We start from the raw sequence: 23,211 nt of genomic DNA, 5'->3' as shown, positions 1-23,211 counted from the left end.
GAAAATAAATGTTACAAAGACAAAAGCGATGGTGGTTGGAACGAAGGGGTCTGTGTCAAATATAAAAGTGGGAGAGGAGAAAATAGAACAAGTGAATAGTTTTCAATATCTGGGTAGTATTAGTAATTACATGAAGTGCGAACGTGAAATAAAAGCAAGGATAGGAATGGCGGAAGAAGCCTTTAGGAGGAAGAAATGTCCGTTTTGTGGGACCTTGAATAAAGAGTTGAGAAAAAGACTCATAAAATGATTCGTGTGGAGTGTTATACTGTATGGGGCGGAAACATGGACATTACGTAAAAGTGATGGAAAAAGACTGGAAGTCTTCGAAATGTGGGTGTGGAGAAGAATGGAAAGAATTAGTTGGATCGAGCGGAAAATGAATGAGAGAGTGTTAGAAATGGTGGGTGAGAAAAGAACAATTTTAGATATTATTAGGAAGAGGAAGAGAAACTGGATACAAGAAGAGGAAATTGTATCATGAAGGACGTCCTAGAGGGTATGGTGGCAGGAAAGAGAGGGAGGGGCGAAGGAGACTACAATTAATGGATGATATAAAAACAGAAAGATCATACGTGAAGACGAAGAGGTTAGTGGAGTACCGTGGAGCATGGAAGCTTCTCAGCTGCGGCAAGTGACCTGCTAATATGGGCAGAATGCCTATGATGATGATGGTTTGAAAGCGGAGGCTACATAAGACGGGATCTACCTATTAAAGTGGGTTCGAGGCTAACATTATTCGCCGGGAATCGAACCTGGGACCCCGCTGCAGATGTCATACCCTAGAGTATAGAGTTCCACGGAAGGTAAAGCACACTTTACTTAATTAAAAATGTCACAAACATTTGTCTGGTTAGATTTCAAAAGCAAAAGTTTTTTGAACTCAACAAAAAAAGGAACATTGAATATTCTTTCCATACAATTTTAATAATACATTCATTGTTTATGGTTGCCGCTGTTAACATTTTAACATAACTTTCGAATGATAATTCTTTTATTACTACTGTTAGTACGTTCGTCCGTCCGTTAATCCACACGATAACTCTTAAACTAAAGCGATTTTTTGATTTTTTTGTAATATTTAATTAGATGGATTAGCTCAGCCGAGTTCGCTAATGAAGTCAAACCATTAACATCTTCATAGATGACGGTAACTTTAACATTCCATATAAAACGGGTTTCCATAACCGGTTTAAAATCTAAAGCATTCCCTAGTTTCTATGCAACCTGGAAAGTAGCAAAGAAATGTTGGTTGCCTAAGATAAAAGGATATGAAGATTTTTTTATTGCAATTATCTCGGTTGAGTTTGTTAATGGAGTCAATCCGTTAACATCTTCATGGGTAACGGTGATTTTCTATATCCCGTTTAAAATATATAATTTTCCCTAGCTTCTATGCAACCTACAAAGTAGCAAAGAAATGTTGGTTGCCTATAATAAAAGGATACGTAGAAAAGTAGCTATCCATATTCCGTACATGCAATCGCGTGATCAGCGTAACTGCCTTTAGCAAAGTTTAGTTACTATTTTCTTTTTCGTTTTTGTCTAAATGATGATCATTTTAAACAGAGTACGCCAGCGAATTTACTTTTACACTGTAGTTATTAATGACCAATAATAACGAGAACATTGTTAAAGGAATATGGTCAAATCCTTTAATTAAATGTACCTTCCAGGCATTCGCCTGGTGGATGTGAGAAAAACACATTGAAAAACTTGTCAAGGTGGTGGCCATTCACTGGATTCAAATCTGCGCCTGGAGCAATAAGTTAACTATTGATATGCCACATTGACTTGATCCCTAGTCTTCCGTTGCAAGCGCTGCTATCGGCTGAAGGAAATCCACTCGATTTCTCTCGCTTAGCAACAGCTGAACCCTTATTGGCTCAACGCATGGGTGTGTGAGGGTGTGAGCGTTAGTTCGCATTTTTGCCACGGCTCAAGTCATTTTGGCAGCACAATACTAGCCTATACTCGCTTGGTAACTGTTTCTTTCGAGTAACTATTTAAATATGGTGGCTCACCTCTGGTGCGTGGGGTCTCTGGTTCGATCCCAGACCAAGTAAATTTGTGGTGGACAACATCGTGTCCAGGGGGTTTTCTCAGGGTATTCTCGTTTCCTTTCACATTCTCATTCCACCAATTCTTCTATTATCATTTAGTTGCCTTAATTATCGTCTCCCTTAGGCTACAGAGCACAAACGTGGGACGCTAAACTGAAAAATTTCATTTTCTAATATTTTTTTCTATTATTGCTGCCAATCTCAAGTTTCACACTAGCTTTTATTTTGAACTACATTTTAATCTGCAATTTCTGTTGTATTTATATTTTTCTTGCATTTCAGTATGTAGCGTCTCACTAATTACATTCCCCCTTTTTCATGGAGTCCCAAAAGGGAAGGGGGAGCTGGCTCAAGAAAATATATAAGTAATAGAGCAAATCACGCACCGTATATTAAATACCAGACATAATATAGCAACCATTGAGGTTTTCTACTAGAAAATTTTCTTCGAGCGCCCTTGCCATTATTCCAATTCTTTTTAAAACGATTCTTTTTTTGTTTAATATTCTTGGTTGTATTGACAATGATTATGGGAATTAAAATATGTCCATGAGAATAAGAAACTCAAAATAATCTTTATGGGGGGCGCGGTGGCTCAGTGGTAGAGCGTTCACCTCAAGTGCTTGGGGTCCCTGGTTCGATCCCAACTCACGCCGTGTGGACTTTGTGGTGGACAAACACCGTGCTCGTGGGTTTTCTCGGGGTTCTCCCATTTCCTCCCACTTTCTTCATTCCACCATTTCACTCATCTCTCATAATCACCGTCTCCTTTAGCCTAACCGGCATAACCGTGGGTCGTAAAACTTAAAGATTTCATTTCATTTCATTTTTTCAAAATAATCTTTAAAACTATTTTTTTACTGCTATTATATCCTAATTACCTAGGTATAGCTATCTTTTCCACATATTTTCGCGACCCCCAGGTTAGAAACCCCAGAATATACTAGCACAAAATTATTGAAATTTTAAGATGATAAAGAAACTAACTGTAATTGGACCCACAATGGAATCAAACCATGAACTACCAATCAGGAGTAACTAATCCATTCATGAACTCATGGACGGACTCTTAGCTGTATAATATTTGTTTCTCAACTTCTCAAGGCATGAGTTCACAAAATAATTGGATCAAATTAAATGCACTTATTCACGTTACATGGTGTTTGTACGACATGCAAGAAAATCTTGGATAACAAAATCTAATTTCCTTAATGAATTTCCTGCTTTTTGCGAAGATACTGCAGCAAACATGTTACGTTTTCGATAATCTTCCTGAATTTGCTTTTTTCTCTTTGTGAAATCTATAAACTACGTATTATTTTAAAATAAGTTACTTCCCAGGAATTACGAGAGAAATATAAACAAATAGACATTTTTGAGTGACAATTACATTACTTTACTTTCAATTAGGTTTAATTGTATATCATATTAACAGAAAATGAATCATCTGTGTGTACATTAATTTCATGCTTTTGTATAAATTAAACAAACAAATGTCGAGCTTATGGACATAGGGACATAACAGGAAGTTGATAACTTAGCGAATATGCCTAGAATTGATAAAAGGGAATAAATGAGGTTACACCTACCTCAAGCGGCGTTTTATTGAAATAAGCCTAACCCACTGTCACAACGACGTTCACCTGTTCCCAACGCTGGTTGGTGCTGCTTGCGCCGGTGTTACACTGCCTCTAACACAGGAATTGGCCAAAATAGCATAGATCACCTTGTGAATGCCAAATGCCGACATGATCTCTCTACAACGCGACACATGAAAACAAAAATGAATTTAGGTTAATTGTAGAGGGAGTGATTGATTGATGCCTCGAATGATGGTCAGAGAACAGGAGGCATCTCCCGTGGACTGGTTATTTGTTTGGTGTGAGTGGAGCACACGAACCTCTGATCACATGGCCATATCGATCAACTGTCGGTCGCCGAGGTGAATTTAAGCAGACTCCCTTCTACGCGCCGTCGCGGAACGGAGAGTGCAGCACTAGCTACACCAGCGCCATCACTGCGGCAGACGGGCGAAATTCTTTCAGTGAATGAGTAACCACAGAGTGATGTAATTTCCCTCCTTACACAACGGGTAGTTTGTGTTTGTAATATGCGTTTGCCATAAATTGTGGAGGGGAAACTCACAGCCTTCCGACTTTGAACTTTGGCTCAGTTTTATCTAAATATTCCCACATGCCATATGTAAAAGCAGAGAAAGGGGAACAGCGTGTGGTTCATCATATAGAAAGAGAAGTTCCCAAAAATAAAAATACCGGTACCTTGTTAGCGAGATCAAAGAAATTTTAGTAACATACGTAACGTAATTAAAAATTATCACGTGAAGGCAAACTTGCGTAGCTGAAATGCTTCCAAAATTTACTTACACAAACACATACTCCGATTTAACAACCTGAGTCTGCGAGGAAATATACGCAATGTTTGGGGCAGTGTAACGTAACTTAAGGGAGAAGACAAGCTGAAGGTATTTTAAGAATTAATTGACCGGAATCAGACAATTTGGTCATGGAAGAGGTCATCGGCGCCCGAAGGCTCACGAAAATGAATACGTAATATAGGCATATTAAATACCAGACATAATTAGGGTTGCCAAGTTTGGAAAATAAAAAGCCGGCACCCTCCTAAATTCCCTATGACATAGCTAGGTCTAAGTGTGAAATATCTCTATTCGGACCCATCCATGGAAGGAAATGTACTATCGTGAACAAAAGTGCGTTAGCACCTGTATTCTGCAAATCCTTAGTACATTCACTAATAAGCTTAATAGATACATTATGCTAGGCTATAAATGAGGAATTGAAATCAGCATTGATCATTTTATTGTATTTACCAGTAATTGCCACTTCTTTAACATTATCGAAACAGGTTTACAAAACTATATTAATCTGTACGTGACAATTTTGTATTTGGGAAACGAAATTTATTCTTTAATCTTATACTTTACAAATGGGAAATTGCTTTAAGAAGTTTTTCTTCACTCAATAAATGTACAAATTACAAGTAAATTTCAAATTTTCCCTGATATAGTCCCATCTCTTTAAAATTATCTAAACACATCAGCAAAATATATTAATCGTTGATAGACGGTGAAAGGTGATAGTTTTGTATTTAGAGAATGAAAGTTACTGTTTAAATCTATATTTCGAACTAGATGAAATAGCTTCGAACTAGAAAAAACCGGTCATATAGGGGATGGTAAGAAGTTTGTACTGGCCACCGGCTTTAATCAAAATATAAGCAATATTTCCGGCCAGTTGGCAACCCTAGAATAGAACAACTATGGAGATGACCCACCCCTAGAAGTTTTTCTTCGGGCCCCCATGGTAGAGGTGAAGGATACAATATATAGTGTGATTGATCTTTTAAATTGGTACTTAGAATGATAGAGTCCGCAGCAAAAAAGAAAGAAAAAAAACTGCAACATGAGCATGTAAGTTTATTGTGAAATTACGGCTAAGGCCTACCGCTCACTGGCAACATTTTGTCGGGCAACTATCTTGTTGCTCTGGCTAAATGCATTGAGTCTTATGGGAGTCCGCTCACTGAGGCGACGGCGACAGAAAAGTTGCCGAGCTACCACCAAGTAGAAAGGTTAAAAATAAATGTTTTCTACAAGTTTTTTTCACGTAACAGTTCGTTCCGTGTGTAGCGCGTGAAAAGAAGTGTTCGCAATGGAAACTAGCACATTCTTTGATTAGTGACTAGCATGTCTTTAATTAGTGATAAAGACTATGAAAAATTAATTGAGAAAATAGAGAAACGCCCAGCGTTAAAGAAGAAATATATATAAAGAAGAAATTATTGAAGGAAGTGTGTTTTGCTGTTGTAAGAAACTAGAATGAGCTTTTCGTCCAAGAAAAAAACAACACAGATAGGTATACTCATGTCCAAAATTATTGTCTATAAATACGAGGGGGAGTCAAATGAAAACCATAATTATTTTTTTAAATATTATTTATTGGTCACAGAGGGTACAGAAGTAAATCACTTTTCAACACAGTCCCCTCCTCGTTCAATGCAAGTCCGCCAGCGCTTCGAAAGAGCCTGAATACCTGCAGAAAATAAGTCTTTTGGGCAACGGCGGAACCACTCGTGCACCGCGTTGCGTACCTCTTCATCGGAGTGGACCTTTTTGGGTTTCGGTGATGAGGAGTGGCGCCACTCCTTGCTCGCTCGCTTTGTTTCAGGCTGATGGTAATGCGCCCATGTTTCGTCACCAGTGACGATTCGTGACAGGAAGGCATTACCGTCACGTTCAGCACGCCACAAAAGGTCTTCGCACGCATCAACACGACGCTGTTTCAGTTCAGGCGTCAGTTGTCGGGGCACCCATCTTGCAGACACCTTATGAAACTGGAGAACATCATTCACAATATGATGTGCCGATCCATGACTCATGTGTACACATGCTGCAATTTCGTCTATTGTCACACGGCGGTTTTCCAAAACGATGGCTTCAACGGCTGCAATGGTCTCTGGAGTCACTACGCGCCGAGCCTGGCCGGGGCGTGGAGCATCGGCCACAGACGTAACACCATTTGCAAATTTCCCGCACCATTCATAGATTTGTGGCTGTGACAAACACGCATCTCCATACTGAACCTTCATTCGCCTAAATATGTCAATCGGTTTCACACCTTCACTTCGCAAAAACCGAATCACAGAAAGCTGCTCCTCGCTCGTGCATGTGGCTAGTAGGGCTGCCATTTTGGAACTGTTGTTGCGCCGGTGTTTGTGCATCTGCCGGCTGCTGCCACCTAGGAGACATCCGGCATACTATCGTAAACAGGCATGCCAACTTACAGCTCACTGGCGCCATATGCGGATTTTTATTTCTACTTTTATGGTTTTCAGTTGACTTACCCTCGTATGTTTTTTGTAGGCATATAATTTGATAACGAATTCGCCCGGTATTTCTTATAATGTTAGTATGTGTATAATCAGCAGACATGTATGTGGAAAATTTCATGTCAAAAGAGTAAGAACAATAAAACGAAAATAAAACTTTATTGTTCATTTAGCAACATTTTGTTTTACTCATTCTAATTTTCGTATTTATAATTCTTTTCCTATGAAATTTACCACAAATATACATTTCCCGATTATACACATAGTATCAGTATTAAAAGTACCCTGCAAAATCATTATCAAATTATATTCTTACAAGAAGACAGTTATAGATATGCGACAATCATTTTGGACATGAGCGTACATTAATCGATAATGACATATCGCTGTCATACTACACACTACTACTTTCATTAATTTCCCACAACTAGAAAAATAGAGATAAAATTATCATTATCAATTTTCTTTCCATTTCAAATATAAAAAAGAAAAAACTGTACAGTATAAAAGTAGCCGATTTTAAGACGTGAAGAATACACAGGAAGAACGAAGAAAGCCAATTTTTATTTTATGGCTATACGTAGAACATCTGAGAGTTCAGCTACGGTACAGTGTTGTCGGATTGCCGCTTTTGTTAATTTCGTTCTGTCAGTTATTTCTAGTCGTTTTATATTTTCGTTATTCTTGTTATCTTTTGATTCGAATAATTGTTCCCGTTCGTATTAACTTACACAATGCTGTTAATTTTGTCACTTATTGACGCTTGGGGACGTCATTTAGGGGGCAGAAGGGTGCAATTGCCCCCAAGAGTTTGAGGAATAAATATACTTTAATCAATTGTCTACTAATATACTAGTATAAAACGTGAAAGTCTTATGTCGGTGGTGCTCTTGCCCCCCTCAAGCCAAGTTTGAAATGACACCCCTGTTGACGCTACCTTCCAAAATTTAATAGCATTGGTGTAATTAGGATAATTTGCAGGGGAGCCATGGCCCCTTACTTCTAAAAATTGCAAGAACACATTAGAAGATCTTGTTATAATAATGTTATATAAGACTATATCATCTGAGTCCATCCCCCGTCCTCATTGTTAATCTTTTCAAATTATTTAGTTCCGCATTGTTAGTTCCACTCATGACTTTTTTGAACTTATAGACCTTTAACACGCTCGAAAATCTGGGCACGCTAATTCCGAGTGTGAATTGATTAAAAAAAAAAAAACATGCAAATGGTAAAGGTGCCCACGATAGCGTACATGTCTAATAGACCTTTCGTACTAATTTGAGGACGCTTAATCCACCCAATTTTGAGATTATTTTTCTCGAGACCCCAGAAAGGGACATGTTAAGAAAATAGTTGTATTGGATTGAGAGTCTTGAAATTAGTAGAAAAGGAGGACTTTGAAATTTATCCAAGCAGGTCTTATTTCATTTATTTAAATTTATTTATTTAACCATTGGAATGGTCTATAGTTTTTTTAAATGCCCGAAACCAGCGATTATATGAACTGTTCCGGTTGCCGATTATGAAAATTGTGATATCAAATGCTCGGCAACTTTTCTGTTGCCGTCGCCAGTGAGCGAGGGTATGGCAACAAAACTGTTTTGTCGCCGTGAAGTTGCTGACTGCAGGCGACAGCGACGAGATAGTTGCGCAACTGTTTTGTCGCCAGTGAGTGGTAGGCCTAAGGCCTACCGCTCACTGGCGACAAAACAGTTGCGCAACTATCTCGTCGCTGTCGCCTGCAGTCAGCAACTTCACGGCGACAAAACAGTTTTGTTGCCATACCCTCGCTCACTGGCGACGGCAACAGAAAAGTTGCCGAGCATTTGATATCACAATTTACATAATCGGCAACCGGAACAGTTCACATAATCGCTGGTTTCGGACATGAAAAAACTACCGCCCATTCCAATGGTTAAATAAATAAATTTAAATAAACTTGCGAAGGTAGCGCCAACAGGGGCGTTATTTCAGACTTCACTTGAGGAGGGCAAGAGCACCACCGACATAAGACTTTCACGTTTTGTACTAGTATATTAGTAGACAATTGATTAAAGTACATGTATTCCTCAAACTCTTGGGGAGCAATTGCACCTCTGCCCCCCTAAATGACGTCCCTGAACGTCAATAAGTGACAAAAATAACAGCATTGTGTAAGCTAATACGAACAGGAACAATTATTCGAATCAAAAGATAACAAGAATAACGAAAATATAAAACGACTGGAAATAACTAACAGAACGAAACTAACAAAAGCGGCAATCCGACAACACTGTACAGTAACTGTACTCTCAATGTTCTACGTATAGCCATAAAATAAAAATTGTCTTTCTTCGTTCTTCCCGCGTATTCTTCACGTTTTAAAATCGGCCATTTTTATACACTACAGTTTTTTTCTTCTTTATAGATATTTGAAATGGAAAGAAACTTGAAAATGATAATTTTATCTGTATTTTTTTCTAGTTGTGGGAAATTGATGAAAGTAGTAGTGTGTAGTATGACAGCGATATGTCATTATCGAAAAATGCACCTGCCTATGTTGTTTTTTCTTAGCTGGAAAGCTTATTCTAGTTTCTTATAACAGCGAAACACACTTCCTTCCATAATTTCTTCTTTATATATATTTCTTCTTTAACGCTGAGTGTTTCTCTATATCCGCAATTAATTTTTTATTCTTTATCACTAAAGACATGCTAGTCACTAATCAAAGAATGTGTTAGTTTCCATTGCGAACACTTCTTTTCACGCGCTACACACGGAACAAACTGTTACGTGAAAAAACTTGTAGAAAACATTTATTTTTTACCTTTCTATTTGGAGGTACCTCGGCAACTTTTCTGTCGCCGTCGCCTCAGTGAGCGGACTCCCATAAGACTCAATGCATTTTTAGATGTTGCGCAACTGTTCCGTCGCCGAGCTGTTGCCCTGCTGTCGCCCTGCTTGGCGACACCTCGGCAACTTTTCTGTCGCTGTCGCCTCAGTGAGCGGGCTCCCATAAGACTCAATGCATTTAGCCAGAGCAACAAGATAGTTGCCCGACAAAATGTTGCCAGTGAGCGGTAGGCCTAACAGCGCAGGAAATCAACATAACAATCAACAAGATCAAGAAAGGATTTCTCATTATCAACAGACAGACACACACACATATTTTTTTGTTGGGAGGGTTCCAAACTTTGGAGAGGGGATTCAATACTATAAGCCACTACGTATATAAAGTATTGAACGGCTATTAATGTGAACCTGAAAAAATGATAAGCAATTGTAAAATATTTCGAGTCTTGGGCAGTGTTTGAAGTGGAAAAAAAGCAGAGGCGGTATGTTTTATTACGATTTTGACTCAACATATTGGCTATTTAAATATTGTCTTGATCACTGAAAAACCAGAGACGGTATGTCCTCATTACTGAAAAGCCAGAGACGGTATGGCATACCACCGCATACTGTCTCACTTCGACCACTGGTCTTGGGAACAGGGAATCGAGTACTAACTTAAAGGACAGCATTTGGGACCGCGACAACCAGTGGCGTATTTAGGGGGGCTTCCGGGCTTAAGCCCACCCCTCCGAAATCGTACTTACTATAGAAAAGTATATGAAATATCTTGCAGAATTTTCACATTTTCAGGCAAAGTCCCCCCCCCCCCGAAAGTTAGCAAAGCTTCCCCGGAACGGAATCGTAAATACGCCACTCGACAGCTAAGACTCCACGTGGTGTTGAAAAGAGTCAATTGTTTGAAATGAGGGTTCTGGTTGGCCATTTAGTTATCGGGGGTGTTTTCCGCAAGATTCCTCGCATGATGACTTATTTAAGGACGATCCATTACACGTAGAAGGTGGCATTCTTTATATACGGACTGCACTCTGGTTGGAGAAACGAGCTATAGAGTAATCACTTCTGGTGGCGGAAGTCCGAAGCCGTATGAGTTGATAATGGACAGGATGGTTTATTTGTTTTCTATTTAATTAACTTCATTGGAAAAATATTGCCACATTGCTTCCAAGTTTCTCACTAGTTAAAATCAGTTCCTCATCTAACGCTGTTAGCCGAAGACAGAAAATACACATTTGTTCTTTTAACATTAGCACTATAGCTAATCATCATGATCATCATCAAAGGTATTCTGCCATTATTGCCAGGTCATTTGCTGCAACTGGGAAGGTTCTGCCACCGTCTTCCGCTAAACTCTTCCACGTACGATTTCTCTGTTTTGATGTATTCCATTAATTGTAGTATTTTTCGACCCCTCCAGCTCTTTCCTACCGCCATACTCTCTAGCACGTCCTCATGATACTGTTTCTTCTTAGCCAATGTCCCAACCAGTTTCTCTTCCTCTTCTTAATAATATCTAAAACTTTTCTTTTCTCACCCACTATTTCTTACACCCTTTCATTCATTTTCCGTTCGAACCAGTTAAGTCTTTCCATTCTTCTCTATACACATATTTTTAAACCTTCCAGTCGTTTTTCATAACTTCTGTGCAGTATCCATGTTTCCTATAACTAAAACCAGCAATAATTATGAATATACTTATATATGATGTGTCTCTATATTCTAAAATCATAGGACATGTTATAAAAGCATTTCAGAACGTGAGGTTAGGTACTGTCGTTCATTCTTGAGGAGGTACTATTCAATCATTCAATCGAGCGGAGTGTGAGATAACCCATCCTTCTAAAGAGGAAGAAGAAAATATCAATAACTATTATGTGTTTTAATTGAATACTTATTTGTCTTAATTAACGATTTCATTTTGTTTTCCATTCTAGCAGTCGATGTTTCAACCTCTTCGCGTGGAGAAGTGTTCTGTGGCTTCTGGTGATTGGCGTCACTGTCTGGCTGATCCACGAATCCTGGAATGGAGAAACCTACGTCACCAACAGAACTCCCCCTCCTGTCACTCCAGCCAATAGTAAGTCTATCATTCACCAATTATTAGCAAATATGTAAACATAAATTCAATGTACTGAATATTGATCCAGTACTCACTTCCACGTTTTAGTGAAAGTAAAATGAAACTCCAATTACCCGGAGTAATAACCAACTGGATACGCATAAATTCATATAATTGCGTCAATCATCTAAAGAAGGTAATGTTATGATTAAAAAAAAAAAAAAAAGAATTTCTCTAAAATCGCATTGGTTTAAGGTTAGTGTAAAGGGACAAGTTTTGCCGATAGATGTCACTACAATCTTTGTATCTCTTGCATGTATTTTTTACCTTTCACGAAAATTTACAATTTCTTTTACAAATTTCAACCTAGAGAGTTCAAATTTTTAGAGAAGGGAACTTCATGACCTATCGAAGGGATCAATCTGTGCCGATTTTTTATTTAGAATTTTCTTTATTGTTGAAACAGTTCCATTGTTAAAGATTTAGATAACCATTTCAACAATCAAGCAATTTCAACAATGAACAAAATTCTAAATAGAAAATCGGCACGGATTATTACCTTCGATAGATTATGAACTTCCTTTTCTAAAAATTTGAAGTCTCTAGGTTGAAATTTGTAAGAGAAATCGCGAATTTTCGTGAAAGGTAAAAAATATATGGGAGAGATACTAAGACTGTAGTGCCATCTATCGGCAAAACTTGTCCCTTTAAACCAACCTTAATAAACAGTAGTACGTACTTACATACTTTTAGAAATATTAATAGAACATGTCCAGCAAAGTTAATTGTTTCCGCGTAGATACTCGTTTGAATGCTGCCAAAATAGGCACGCACCCAGAAATTTTTGCTGGGAGGGGTCCAAACTTTGGAGCAGGCCCACTATTAGAAGCCGCTACGTGTATGTAGTATTGAAAGCGTGTTATTCTGCACACGAAAAGACGATAACTAATTGTAAAATAATTCCATCTTGTATTTTCAGAAAAAAAAATGATAGATCTGGATTGTTTTTATAACAGAAAGAGTACGGATGAAGTGTGAGATCAAATTTTCATGCTACATCAATCATTTTCGTGGTAAAGAAGTATAGTTATATTGAGAAAGAATACAAATGTATGTTGATTTAAGAAGTTTTTTAGAGTAGACCTAGTAACAAAATAAAAGAATATACTCGCAGCAGGTCTCTTTTCGGGTTAAATGGAAACCACGTCGTCGTTGCCTTCTTCATTCACCCTGCTGAGATTGGAACGCTACGCTATGACTAATATCATCATTAGGTAAAATTTGAAATGACGTACCTTTGGCGTAGGAGACCCGGGTTCGATTCCCGGCAGGAGCTCCTGTGGTTCGTTATCCACGTTAATCAGTAGGTCCACGTCTCATATAGCCTCGCTGCTGAACGGGACGCTAAACTAAAATCAAGTCATTTGAAATGACGTGTGCATTGAGTCGCTTTGTAACAATTTGTTTATCTCAAGCGTTGCACTAGGAACAGCCAGGAATGTTGACGATGATATTCTCCAAGTTTCTAGTTCTTATTCCTTTCTTACCCTTAGTTTCCTTTCGTCAGTAGTTTTTCTTGCATAAAAGTGTATCATTTCGATTTCCTGATATCTATTCGGATAATTGGATTAGGGGGGGGGGGGATTTAGGATTTAGATTTCTGGGCTTTCGGCACCTAAGGACATTTAGCCCGTCACGATTTGAGGGATGACGTCCCTCGGCGAGCACACAATCCGGGGAAAGGGAAGGAAGAAAGGATTGGGGAGGAAAGGAGGCGGCCTGGGATCTATAAGTTAGGTACCACCCCGGCATTTGCCTGGTGTGAATGAGGAAAACCCAGGAAAACCTCATTCAGGGTGGCTGGCCTGAAAAAGGTTGTTTCACTTTTTCGACCGAGTGACCCCACCGGTCGGATAATTGGAGTTATATTGTTTTTCTACAATGTTTCGCTCTCCTTCACTTCACTACGTAAGTCTATTACTTATGTGTAGCACAAAAGAAATTTAAATACGAACTTTTGAGACAATCTGTATATACAAACACAGGGTGATCAACTTGAAAAGGGTGATAGCTTTCATCAAATGCAGCAAAAAATTCTTAGTGAAGGTAACTGTCGGGATCGATTTCTTTAACTGTTAGTGGCTTTCGAAAACCTAAAAGAAATGAACTTGGAAGCTGAGTATGTGAAAATAACTAGTCGTAGAGCTGAGCTGGCAGATTCCTGTCCTAGACTTGTAATATTTTCTAGCCGAAAATCCTGTGGTGCTATTCAGTCGGTTCGCTAGAACCGGTTGTTAAAATATTTCGAGTTCACAGAACCGTTTTTTATACCCAGACTTAACAGTAAATTTTACCTAGTATACCCAGGAACAGTAAATTTTACTTTAACTATCTTTGTTTTTAGAAATTCTTACAGCTACAAGGTTAAACATATCTCTCAGAACAAGGTATAAGCAGTGATGCTAGATTGAGGGAAATTTCCCGCGGCGTAGGGAGATTTAGCAAAAAAATTTTTATGCAGAGAAAAAGGGAGATTTTATGAATATGAGATAAAATGTAGGGAAATTTAGCCTTTCAACAAATGTTATGTTACTAAGCACTGCGGCAGTACGACGAAAGACGGTGGCATTCCTTCCAGAATCCCACACACTTTATTTTCCCACAAGCCTTCGGCGGTCTGGCTTGGGGATGTCATTATACAAGATAACATTGAAGTAATAACAGATCAAAAGTACAAAAGTATGTTGTGGAGATATAAGTACAGTATATTGAGAATATTTAGAAATTAAGGCAGAGGTTAGGGCATTATTTGAGAAAAATAATATCACGAGGGACTTGACAGGAAGCGTGGTGGAAAGAAAAGTAAGATCGGAAGAGTTATTATAATGGTAGATGGTATTATCGCGGATAATTTCTATGACAACATGGAAATATTAGGACATTGCTTGAGATGGATTGTCTTAACACGAGCATTATGAAAGTACGATAGGAAGAAGAATTTTAAGAATAATAAAAAAAATAAATAATAAGTGCGATCTTGGCCAACAATTTTAGGAATGATAAAACAATTGCATCAAAACATTGCGATCTTGTTCAATAATTATTTGGACAGAAGCCTCTAAATAAATCGAGTTTTTGCATTTTCTACGGAATAAGCACATCATACTGAGTTAAGTTATAGTTTGGATTTGGCTACTGTATGTACTTTTCCAGTGATAAGGCCTACAAGTAAATTTTTGATTGAAATATATTGAATCTTTTGATGTGTTTTTGAATCAAAGTCAAATATTTTTTGAACGGCCTCTAAATCGAGTTTTTATATTTTTTTTTACAGAATAAGCACATCATACTGAGCACTGGTGCAAATCCCAGGGGGATGAGGGGGATAAGTCCCCTCCAATCTTGGAACTGGGGGACTGTCTCCCCCAATAATCCGATTTGAAATGTGTTTTTGAGGGAGAAATGTGATAATTTGTGTCTGATTGCCAGAAAGGAAATTGAGATGAAATTGATGTCCCCCAGAATAAGCCTCAAATCTGTTCGCCTTCCAATGTTGAAGACAACTCTGCTCCCCGATACTCCATAGAATTGTTTTTCAACTTCATAAAAATATTTTGAACATCGCTTAAAAAAAATATATGTCAACGGTCTTACCTGTCCCTGTACCCCCAATGTTGAAGACAGATTTGCGCCACTGATACTAATCGTGAGTTAAGTAATAGTTTGGGTTGAGGTACACTATATGTAATTCTTCAGAGATAAGGCCTAGAAGAGATTTTTTACCTGAAATATATTGGATCTCTTGATCCAAAAAGACGGGGAAAAAGTAAATACAATTCATGGATGAAGTTAAAACGAATATCTCCTTATATGCTCGTATAGCTACTCGGTGTAATCCATTTTATATTTACCTGGTATAACCATACAGTACAGGTGCTTAAATGCATTGTCTTAATATGTATGTTTTCTCTTTACAGACGAAGACATCAACAGGCAATTCCAGAAGCAACTGCTGGAGCTAGGAGCCATGAATCCAGTCGATGTCCAGAGGAGAAAGACTTTCATTAACCTAACGCAGATCATCGAACGACACAAATTAAACGGGATAGAGGGCGCTATGTGGGTACCAGAGCTCGGCGTTCCCGTTGTGAGCTCTGTCTGGAAACAGCTGGAAGCCCAGAAGAAACTGGCCAAAAGGCCTGCCAACGAAACTGAAATCCAACAAACCCTAAAAATATTAGAAAGATCGTGGCAAAGCTTTGAACCAGTATCCTCCACCAAGTACATCCTTTTAGTCAGTACTTGGAGAAGTGGCTCAACATTCGTTGGTCAGATTTTGGCCAATCAACCGGGAGTGTTTCAACACTATGAACCCCTTAGTCATATCGGTGTTCGTCAAGTTAGAAATAAAACTGACGCCCTGAATGCTCAAAAACTTATCAAAGAACTCCTCGCTTGTAAATTTACAAATGAGCAATACTTAAATTACACTTTCAATAATCTCCAAGACATGGTGGGCCATAATGTAGGAATATGGCGGGCGTGTCAAAAGGGACCCAACAAGAACGCATGTGCCAATCCTCGCTTCTTACACGAGACCTGCATTCATTTCCCCATTCACTTAATGAAACTCGTTCGAGTCCGCTTAAGGCATCTTCAATCCTTAATTGAGAGTCCTCAAAATAACTATAGGGTGGTGTATCTTGTTCGAGACCCGCGAGGTACAATGGCCTCTCGTTATTCCTCAGTCAAATGGTGCCACCAATCCAATGAATGCATTAAACCCGAAGCTCTCTGCCAAGACTTGGACGATGACGTCAAAATGGCACAGCATTTTTCCGCACTGTACGCCGATAGGTTTCGGGTGATGCAATACGAGGATGTAGCCAAATACCCGCAAGACATTCTATTCCAGTTGTTTCAATTCTTGGAAATCCCGTACACGGAGGAAACCGACAATTTAATCAAACAGTTCACCGAGAAGGATGATAACAGTCCGTGGAGTGTCAGACGGAAGTCTTCGGAACGTGTGAACCGCTGGAAGGAGACGTTAACACCTGACCAAATCGCTCACATCAACCACGTGTGCAAAAATATTTTAGTAAATCTCGGATACGAAACACAATTGACGTGAAAGAATATTCTGAAAAATTAACAGAAATTCCGTTCTTTAAAAATGATGCCCATTACAGTCGGAGGCTTCTAATGAGTTTGGTGCGTTGAGTTAAATAGTGTTTCAAAAATAAACGTATATCACATGTTTTGTACCAAATCCACAAGTACTGTGAAGATGTAGTATTGTCATCAAGTTTGGAGGAACTGATTGTGTTGATCAATGGGATAATAGTCTCCGAATCTAGGAGAATCCTGGACAAATGCCGTTTTGCAACAAACAATAAAGGAAATAGACTCTTCAACTTGAAGAAGCATTGTTTTGTGTAGGTATGACATTGAGATATGTAGAAATTCAAGGAGAAATCTTGAAAATCTAAATTACACGTAAATTAGTTCATATTAATATGCTCTATATGAGTAGCATTTAGACTGAATCAGACCGAAGAATGTCCATCTATTTTTGAACATGCAGTTCAATGCTTGAAGTGGGTAACAATGCTGCCGCTCTACTGTGCGGCTAAGGAAAGGTGGCTTCTGACAGTTGAACAGAACACGCTGTCGCCAATAGCCCTGCAGCAATAGAGGTAGCTGCGGCGACAAATTTAGAACATTTACCAAATCGTAATAACATGACAGGGTGATCTCTAACGCCTGATTTCCAACAATACTACGAATATTTACATTCTATCACCAGCAACAGCGCTTAATGATCTTGGATGCCTAGAAATGAAATCTTTAAGTTTCACGTCCCATGATTATGCCGCCTAGACTAAAGAAGACGGTGATGATGAGAAATGAATGAAATGGGGGAATGAAGAAAGTGGGAGAACCCCAAGAAAACCGGCGTACACGATGTTTGTCCACCACAAAGTTCACTTGGCGCGAGCTGAGATGGAACCAAGGATCCCAGGCACCAGAGGTGAACGCTCTACCACTGAGCCACCGTGGCTCCTAAGTACCTCGAAACAGCATGAATACTACATAGTAGTTGAACAACCGTCTCCTTCGTTTTGTTTATAGCGCGTGCAGCTATTTATCAGGCGCCAGCTTTGCTTAGCTGCACAATATACCTGGAAAAGCTTGTCTACTAGATAAAATGATATGTCGCACACGTATTCCAAGGCAACTTTTCTTTCATTTTCTTATAATATTTTAAATTAATTCATCTAAAACATTCGGCACGTACACTTCTAGCTCAGCACTCCCAACCATGGGCTCACGAAGGGGAGGACAGGGTGGAGCCCGAGCCCCCGTAGCTCACGAAAATGTATTAAATTTCTTAAGATTTTCTTAATAAAAATAAAAAATATCAAACGTAATATAACAACCAGGGATTTGAGCCTCCCTTAGAAAATTTTCTTCGGGTGCCCATGCTCCCAATTGATGGTATCTTCTCTTTTATGAGATTTTAAAACTCATCTCCACAACATAAGAACGTCATGTCTTCAATCTTGTTTAGGAAACGAATTGGCAGGATTCAAACGCGTCGAATGAGGAGGATATAGAACAAAAAGCAAATTATTGTAATTATTTATAATAAAACTGGATTGTATACAATATCTTGGTTTGGAATGTTCTCCATATGATGAAGCCAATTTATGGTTTTGCCAAATTACACAATACTTGTTCGTATTTTTGCTTATTTGTTGCTAAAAATTGATAGACTAACAGCTTGATCCACAGGGGGAGCGCCCTGGTGACTATGCCCCCGACAGCGCCGTAACTTACCGTATATTTTTTTCTGGGGGACAAGCATTAATACGCATGTTTGAGTCCCCTCGAAAAAGTTGTTTTTCCAATTCTTGGGGCCCTTCTTTCTCTTACTCTTTATGGGCTGCCGGAGACTGTGGGCCCTCCCGCACGGCAAGGTCTGTGGGGCCATTTGTTACGCCACTGGGCCCGTTCCATACATGACAAATTAATTAAGGGGACAATATTGACAAATCTCAAAGCCATACGAATAAATATCTATTTCTAGGGCCCCTAGCAGTAGACATTTTTTTTTTTTACTGAAATGGGCCACGACTCATTTTTGTTTTATTTATCTTTTGTGTGCTGTTTTGTTTATGTAATGTATTGAATCCTTTTGATGCTTCATTTATAATTTCATTTTGTATCGTATATGGAGTAAGTACGAACAATGAATTCCCAAAAAGTAAAACTGGTATTGTCTTTGTCACCACACAGGACTGACTGACTCTGAAAAAAGTTTTCGGCGTTGTAGACCTTTCGATTTGATCAGTACTCGTGATTGGCTGTTGTCTCCTGCAGTTTTCCGAAAAATTGATGAACACATGCGATTCTATTCACATATCCATTAATCGGAACTCGGAAAATCCTGACGCCCATAATACGTTACTAAATATCATCTAATTTACTAAACGAAGTAATAAACTATATACCTACTCTCGGAATGGAAGTTTGCTTTCCATTTTAATATTATTTTGTTAATGCAATGTACGATTCAGATTCATTTGTTTTACATAAAAATATGAAGAATCATGAATTAAGTTTATATTTGTTGGTACTTCCAACATCTAATCCTCAGCAGAATCAATACAGGCCTAACTAAAATCCGAAAAGTGCATTTATCTACCCACACAAGAGGTTAAAACTATAATATTTAGGGCAGGAGAAATATGCTTATACCGTACCAGTCTTCGCAACATTCTGCGTACAGCAACACTATGCAAAAAAAGAAGAAAAAAATCGTTATAACAGTTATACCGATTGTCGGAGACCAAATTGCAAATTATGCGTTGCGTTGACACAATCCATTACGGAATGTGCCAATTTCTCTCTTTTGTCGCAGAATTAGGCTAACCTTGTATATACATGAAGCAACAAGAGTTTTGATTGCAGAATTAAAGTTTCATTACGGTCGCGTAATTGCAATTTCACTAGGCATGAGTATGTCCATTTCAATGGTATGTAAATGCTAAAGAGTATGGTAAGAGCTACAGTGAATGCAGAGCTATTTTAGAAAGAATACATTTTTAGCTCATATCAAAACACTGCCAGGAGAGGCGGATCTAGAAGTTAGAAATGGGGGGGGGGCAACCAGAACACAAACTATGTTAGGTGTATCATGGGTTTACTGTGAACTTTCAGAAAATACATAATAGCTTAAATTATTTCTGTCACTCAAAAACTGGGGGAGCTAATGCCCCCGGCCCCGGGTTAGATCCACCATTGACTGTCAGTTTGAAATTTGGGGATTGGCAACGAAAAGCAATACTGAAGTTGAGGCAGTATACACTGTTGGGTTTTTTGGGCTGCGAACAGCAGAAATCTTAGGAGGCGTGAAATGAATCATACACAAAATTTTCCAGAAACCTTTTATAAGTTAGGAAGGAGAGATTATTTTAGATGCTGTAGTATATTACTTCGGCCATATTGCTGGGCTATCTTCACTTTTCGTTGTTTTGTATTAATTGTCGGTCGTAGACTAGCTAAAAGCGTGTTTGCCGAAAGTCAAGAGAAATTACCTCAGGGGGCGTCATTTAAGGGGGGCAGGAGGGGGCAATTACCCCCTCCAAGAGTTTGAGGAATACATATACTGTAATTGATTGTCTATTAATATACTAGTACAAAACATTAAAATCTTATGTCTACAGTGCTCTTGCCCCCCTCAAGCAAAGTCTGAAATGACGCTCCTGCCTCAGAGCCACATCGTTTAACTTTGGATTTACTTCCAGTTATCCAGCTTAGTTTGATTTGCTCGATTTTGACAGTTTTGAACATGCGGCCCATGTAGGCCAAGCTCTCAATGTTTGTTCCGCTCACGGTCATAGACGTCTCAATAGATCTCAACTATCTGCGAAAAAGCGCCCAAACCGGAAGAAATTTATGGTACATAAAGGACCCTATCTTTATTTTCATCAAGACTTACACAATTGCAGTGGAGTATAACTTTTTCCCAACCTTGTTTTTGGTCAAACTATAGTGCTTACTCAATAGTTATTGTCTGCTTGTATAGTATCTAATACACCTTTTATACATTCGTATTATTTGTAATTACGAATACCAGTTTATTTGTCGCTAGGTTTCACCACTTTGTTCAGTTGTCACACTTATAAGTTGGCTACCACTGTTTTAAGGCAAGGAAAGTGTATAAAGAGGTACTATATAATGTTTTATGATCCTTGGTACTAATTATTACTTATAACTGTAACTTATTTTGGTTTGTAATAATCATATTTAAATATGGATATTGAAAATTAAAAGAATATTTGTTTATATTGCCACCTTAGAAATCAAGTATTATGCTGTAAAGAACGATTCGTATACTACTTGTTCAGTTCAGTTTCAGTTATCTCCCTTTTGGAAGATTTATAATTGAAGTCCCAGCCTTAGAGCCTTGTGGACTATTTCACCAAATTTGTTTTAAATCAAATTTGTTTGAAATAAGCATATGTACTAAAATGGTACGAGCCAAAATGGCCGAATTTGCCTGTTTGAAATAAATGTAATAATAAAGGATAAGCGGCGCATGAATATATTAAAATTGATATCACAAATAGTAAAATTGTCAAAAGTAAGGAATTATAAATAATAAAAATTGAGAGCAAAGCTCCCCAATACTTAATGTTTACAGCGCCATCTCTTATCTCTACTACTTGTTACACACGATCCATATGGTCTTTATGGATTCATTTATTTTGAGTATTAACTTATATAATAAGAATTACTTAATAAAACAACATTTAAAAGAAAAAATATTTATTTATAAAGAGTTAAAAAGAATATTAAAAGGTTAGAAAGAAAAATATAAAATTAACAAAGTACTTTTTCGTTTTTGAACATGATTATACACAATTATTTTCAATATTCGTTCATCATTCTTTTCCATTTACCTAACTCCCTAAGAAAAATGTTTTACAGTGTTTCTTACACGGAACAACGTACATGATTTCAATTATTAATTTATACATTTGTTTTGGTATTTATATCAGTAGCTATTTTTTACACATTGTTTATTGTTTCTTAGAAGTTATATATCATACAAATATTTGTTAAACTCTTAAGTTTAGTAATTAACATTCGCACATTTGATCAATATTAATATTATACAACCACATAATTGTTATTACCTTTATTTTATACAATTTGTTTAAAATTTGATGATGCATATATTTTGCACACAAGATAAGAATTATACAACGTAGTTAAATACAAATGTCATTTATGTGCAAATATGCAAGTAATGGTGTTGTACTGATGAGAAACAATTTAAAATGTGCTATATATATGTTTTTCTTTCCTACTTTAGATAATAGTTTAATTTTTAATGTTATACAATAAACATAATACGTGAAATTTTCGCGATACGTATCATGTATGTTATGTATAATATTCAAACTACTAAGATATATATATATATATATATATATATATATATATATATATATATATATATATATATATATATATATATATATATATATATACAGGGTGTTACAAAAATTTGTCACAATATTTTGGGAACAGATTCCTCATATCAAAATAAGAACAAAAGTCCATTTGAAACTGTGCTCGAAAGTGGATAGTTTCGGAGTTATAGGGTGCCGAAAACGTGAAACAAGTGAACTTTAGAAGTTCATAGCTCAATTACTATGGGACCTACCGTAGTCGGGTCAAAACATCACTAAGGAACTACTATGTAAACTCTCCAAATATCCATGTTTAAGAATGCTCCAATACTTGCACACCAATTTTTAGAGAGGTAGGTGGAGAGTGACCAAGTACTCCCAAACAGACTTTCTAAAAATGATTGTGCAAGTACCGAAGCTTCTGAAAGATGGATATTTGGATAGTTAACATACTAGTTCCTTAGTGATGTTTTGATCCGATTATGATAGGTCCTATAGTAGTGGAACTATGGAATTTTTAAAGTTCATATTGTCACTTTTTCGGCACCCTATAAATACGAAACTATGCACTTCCGAAAACATGTCTCTATGAACTTTTTTCTTATCTTGCTGTGAGGAATATATTACCAAAATATTGAGTCCAACTTTTGTAACACCCTGTATAAGGGTTCTATCACCGCGCATGATGTACGATTATCACAAACATTTTTCTCACACACACATATTTTTATTAAATTATGTATAAAGTAACGGACTTTATTAACGATGTTTGGTTACTTTGTTGGGAAGCTCTAACAAATTTTTACTGGATTTATCATGATAACCATACATATGTACAGAATACTAATCACTGGGAAAGACAAGACTTCGATATCCGTATGGTAGTGTCATATAATTCTGG

At 37.7% G+C, this 23,211-nt stretch overlaps 2 protein-coding genes across 3 annotated transcripts in view; one reads left to right on the top strand and one right to left on the bottom strand.

Moving 5' to 3' along the window:
- LOC145692643 (solute carrier family 35 member G1-like) overlaps positions 1–4,036 on the bottom strand; it is a 205,682-nt gene extending 201,646 nt beyond the window's left edge. The window contains exon 1 of the mRNA XM_081767992.1: positions 3,653–4,036. The gene's annotated coding sequence lies outside the window, so the exon portion shown is untranslated. The remainder of the gene's footprint in view (positions 1–3,652) is intronic.
- The window catches only part of LOC145692642 (carbohydrate sulfotransferase 1-like), a 195,728-nt gene extending 176,116 nt beyond the window's left edge, over positions 1–19,612 (top strand). Inside the window, exons 2-3 of one of the 2 annotated variants that reach the window (XM_081767991.1) lie at positions 11,702–11,841; positions 15,801–19,612. In XM_081767991.1, the coding sequence (XP_081624117.1) occupies positions 11,702–11,841; positions 15,801–16,957 (1,297 nt within the window). In that variant the 3' untranslated portion in view covers positions 16,958–19,612. Of the gene's footprint in view, positions 1–11,698; positions 11,842–15,800 lie in introns of both variants that reach the window. The other variant, XM_081767990.1, reaches the window with a different exon arrangement.
- Positions 19,613–23,211: the final 3,599 nt, after the last annotated feature.

This window comes from Thermobia domestica, chromosome 8, assembly GCF_964235325.1.
Source record: "Thermobia domestica chromosome 8, izTheDome1.hap1.1, whole genome shotgun sequence".
Classification (NCBI taxonomy): Eukaryota; Metazoa; Arthropoda; class Insecta; order Zygentoma; family Lepismatidae; genus Thermobia; species Thermobia domestica.
The sequence above is the reverse complement of the archived record's forward strand: the minus strand, read 5'-3'. Positions and strand labels throughout refer to the sequence as shown.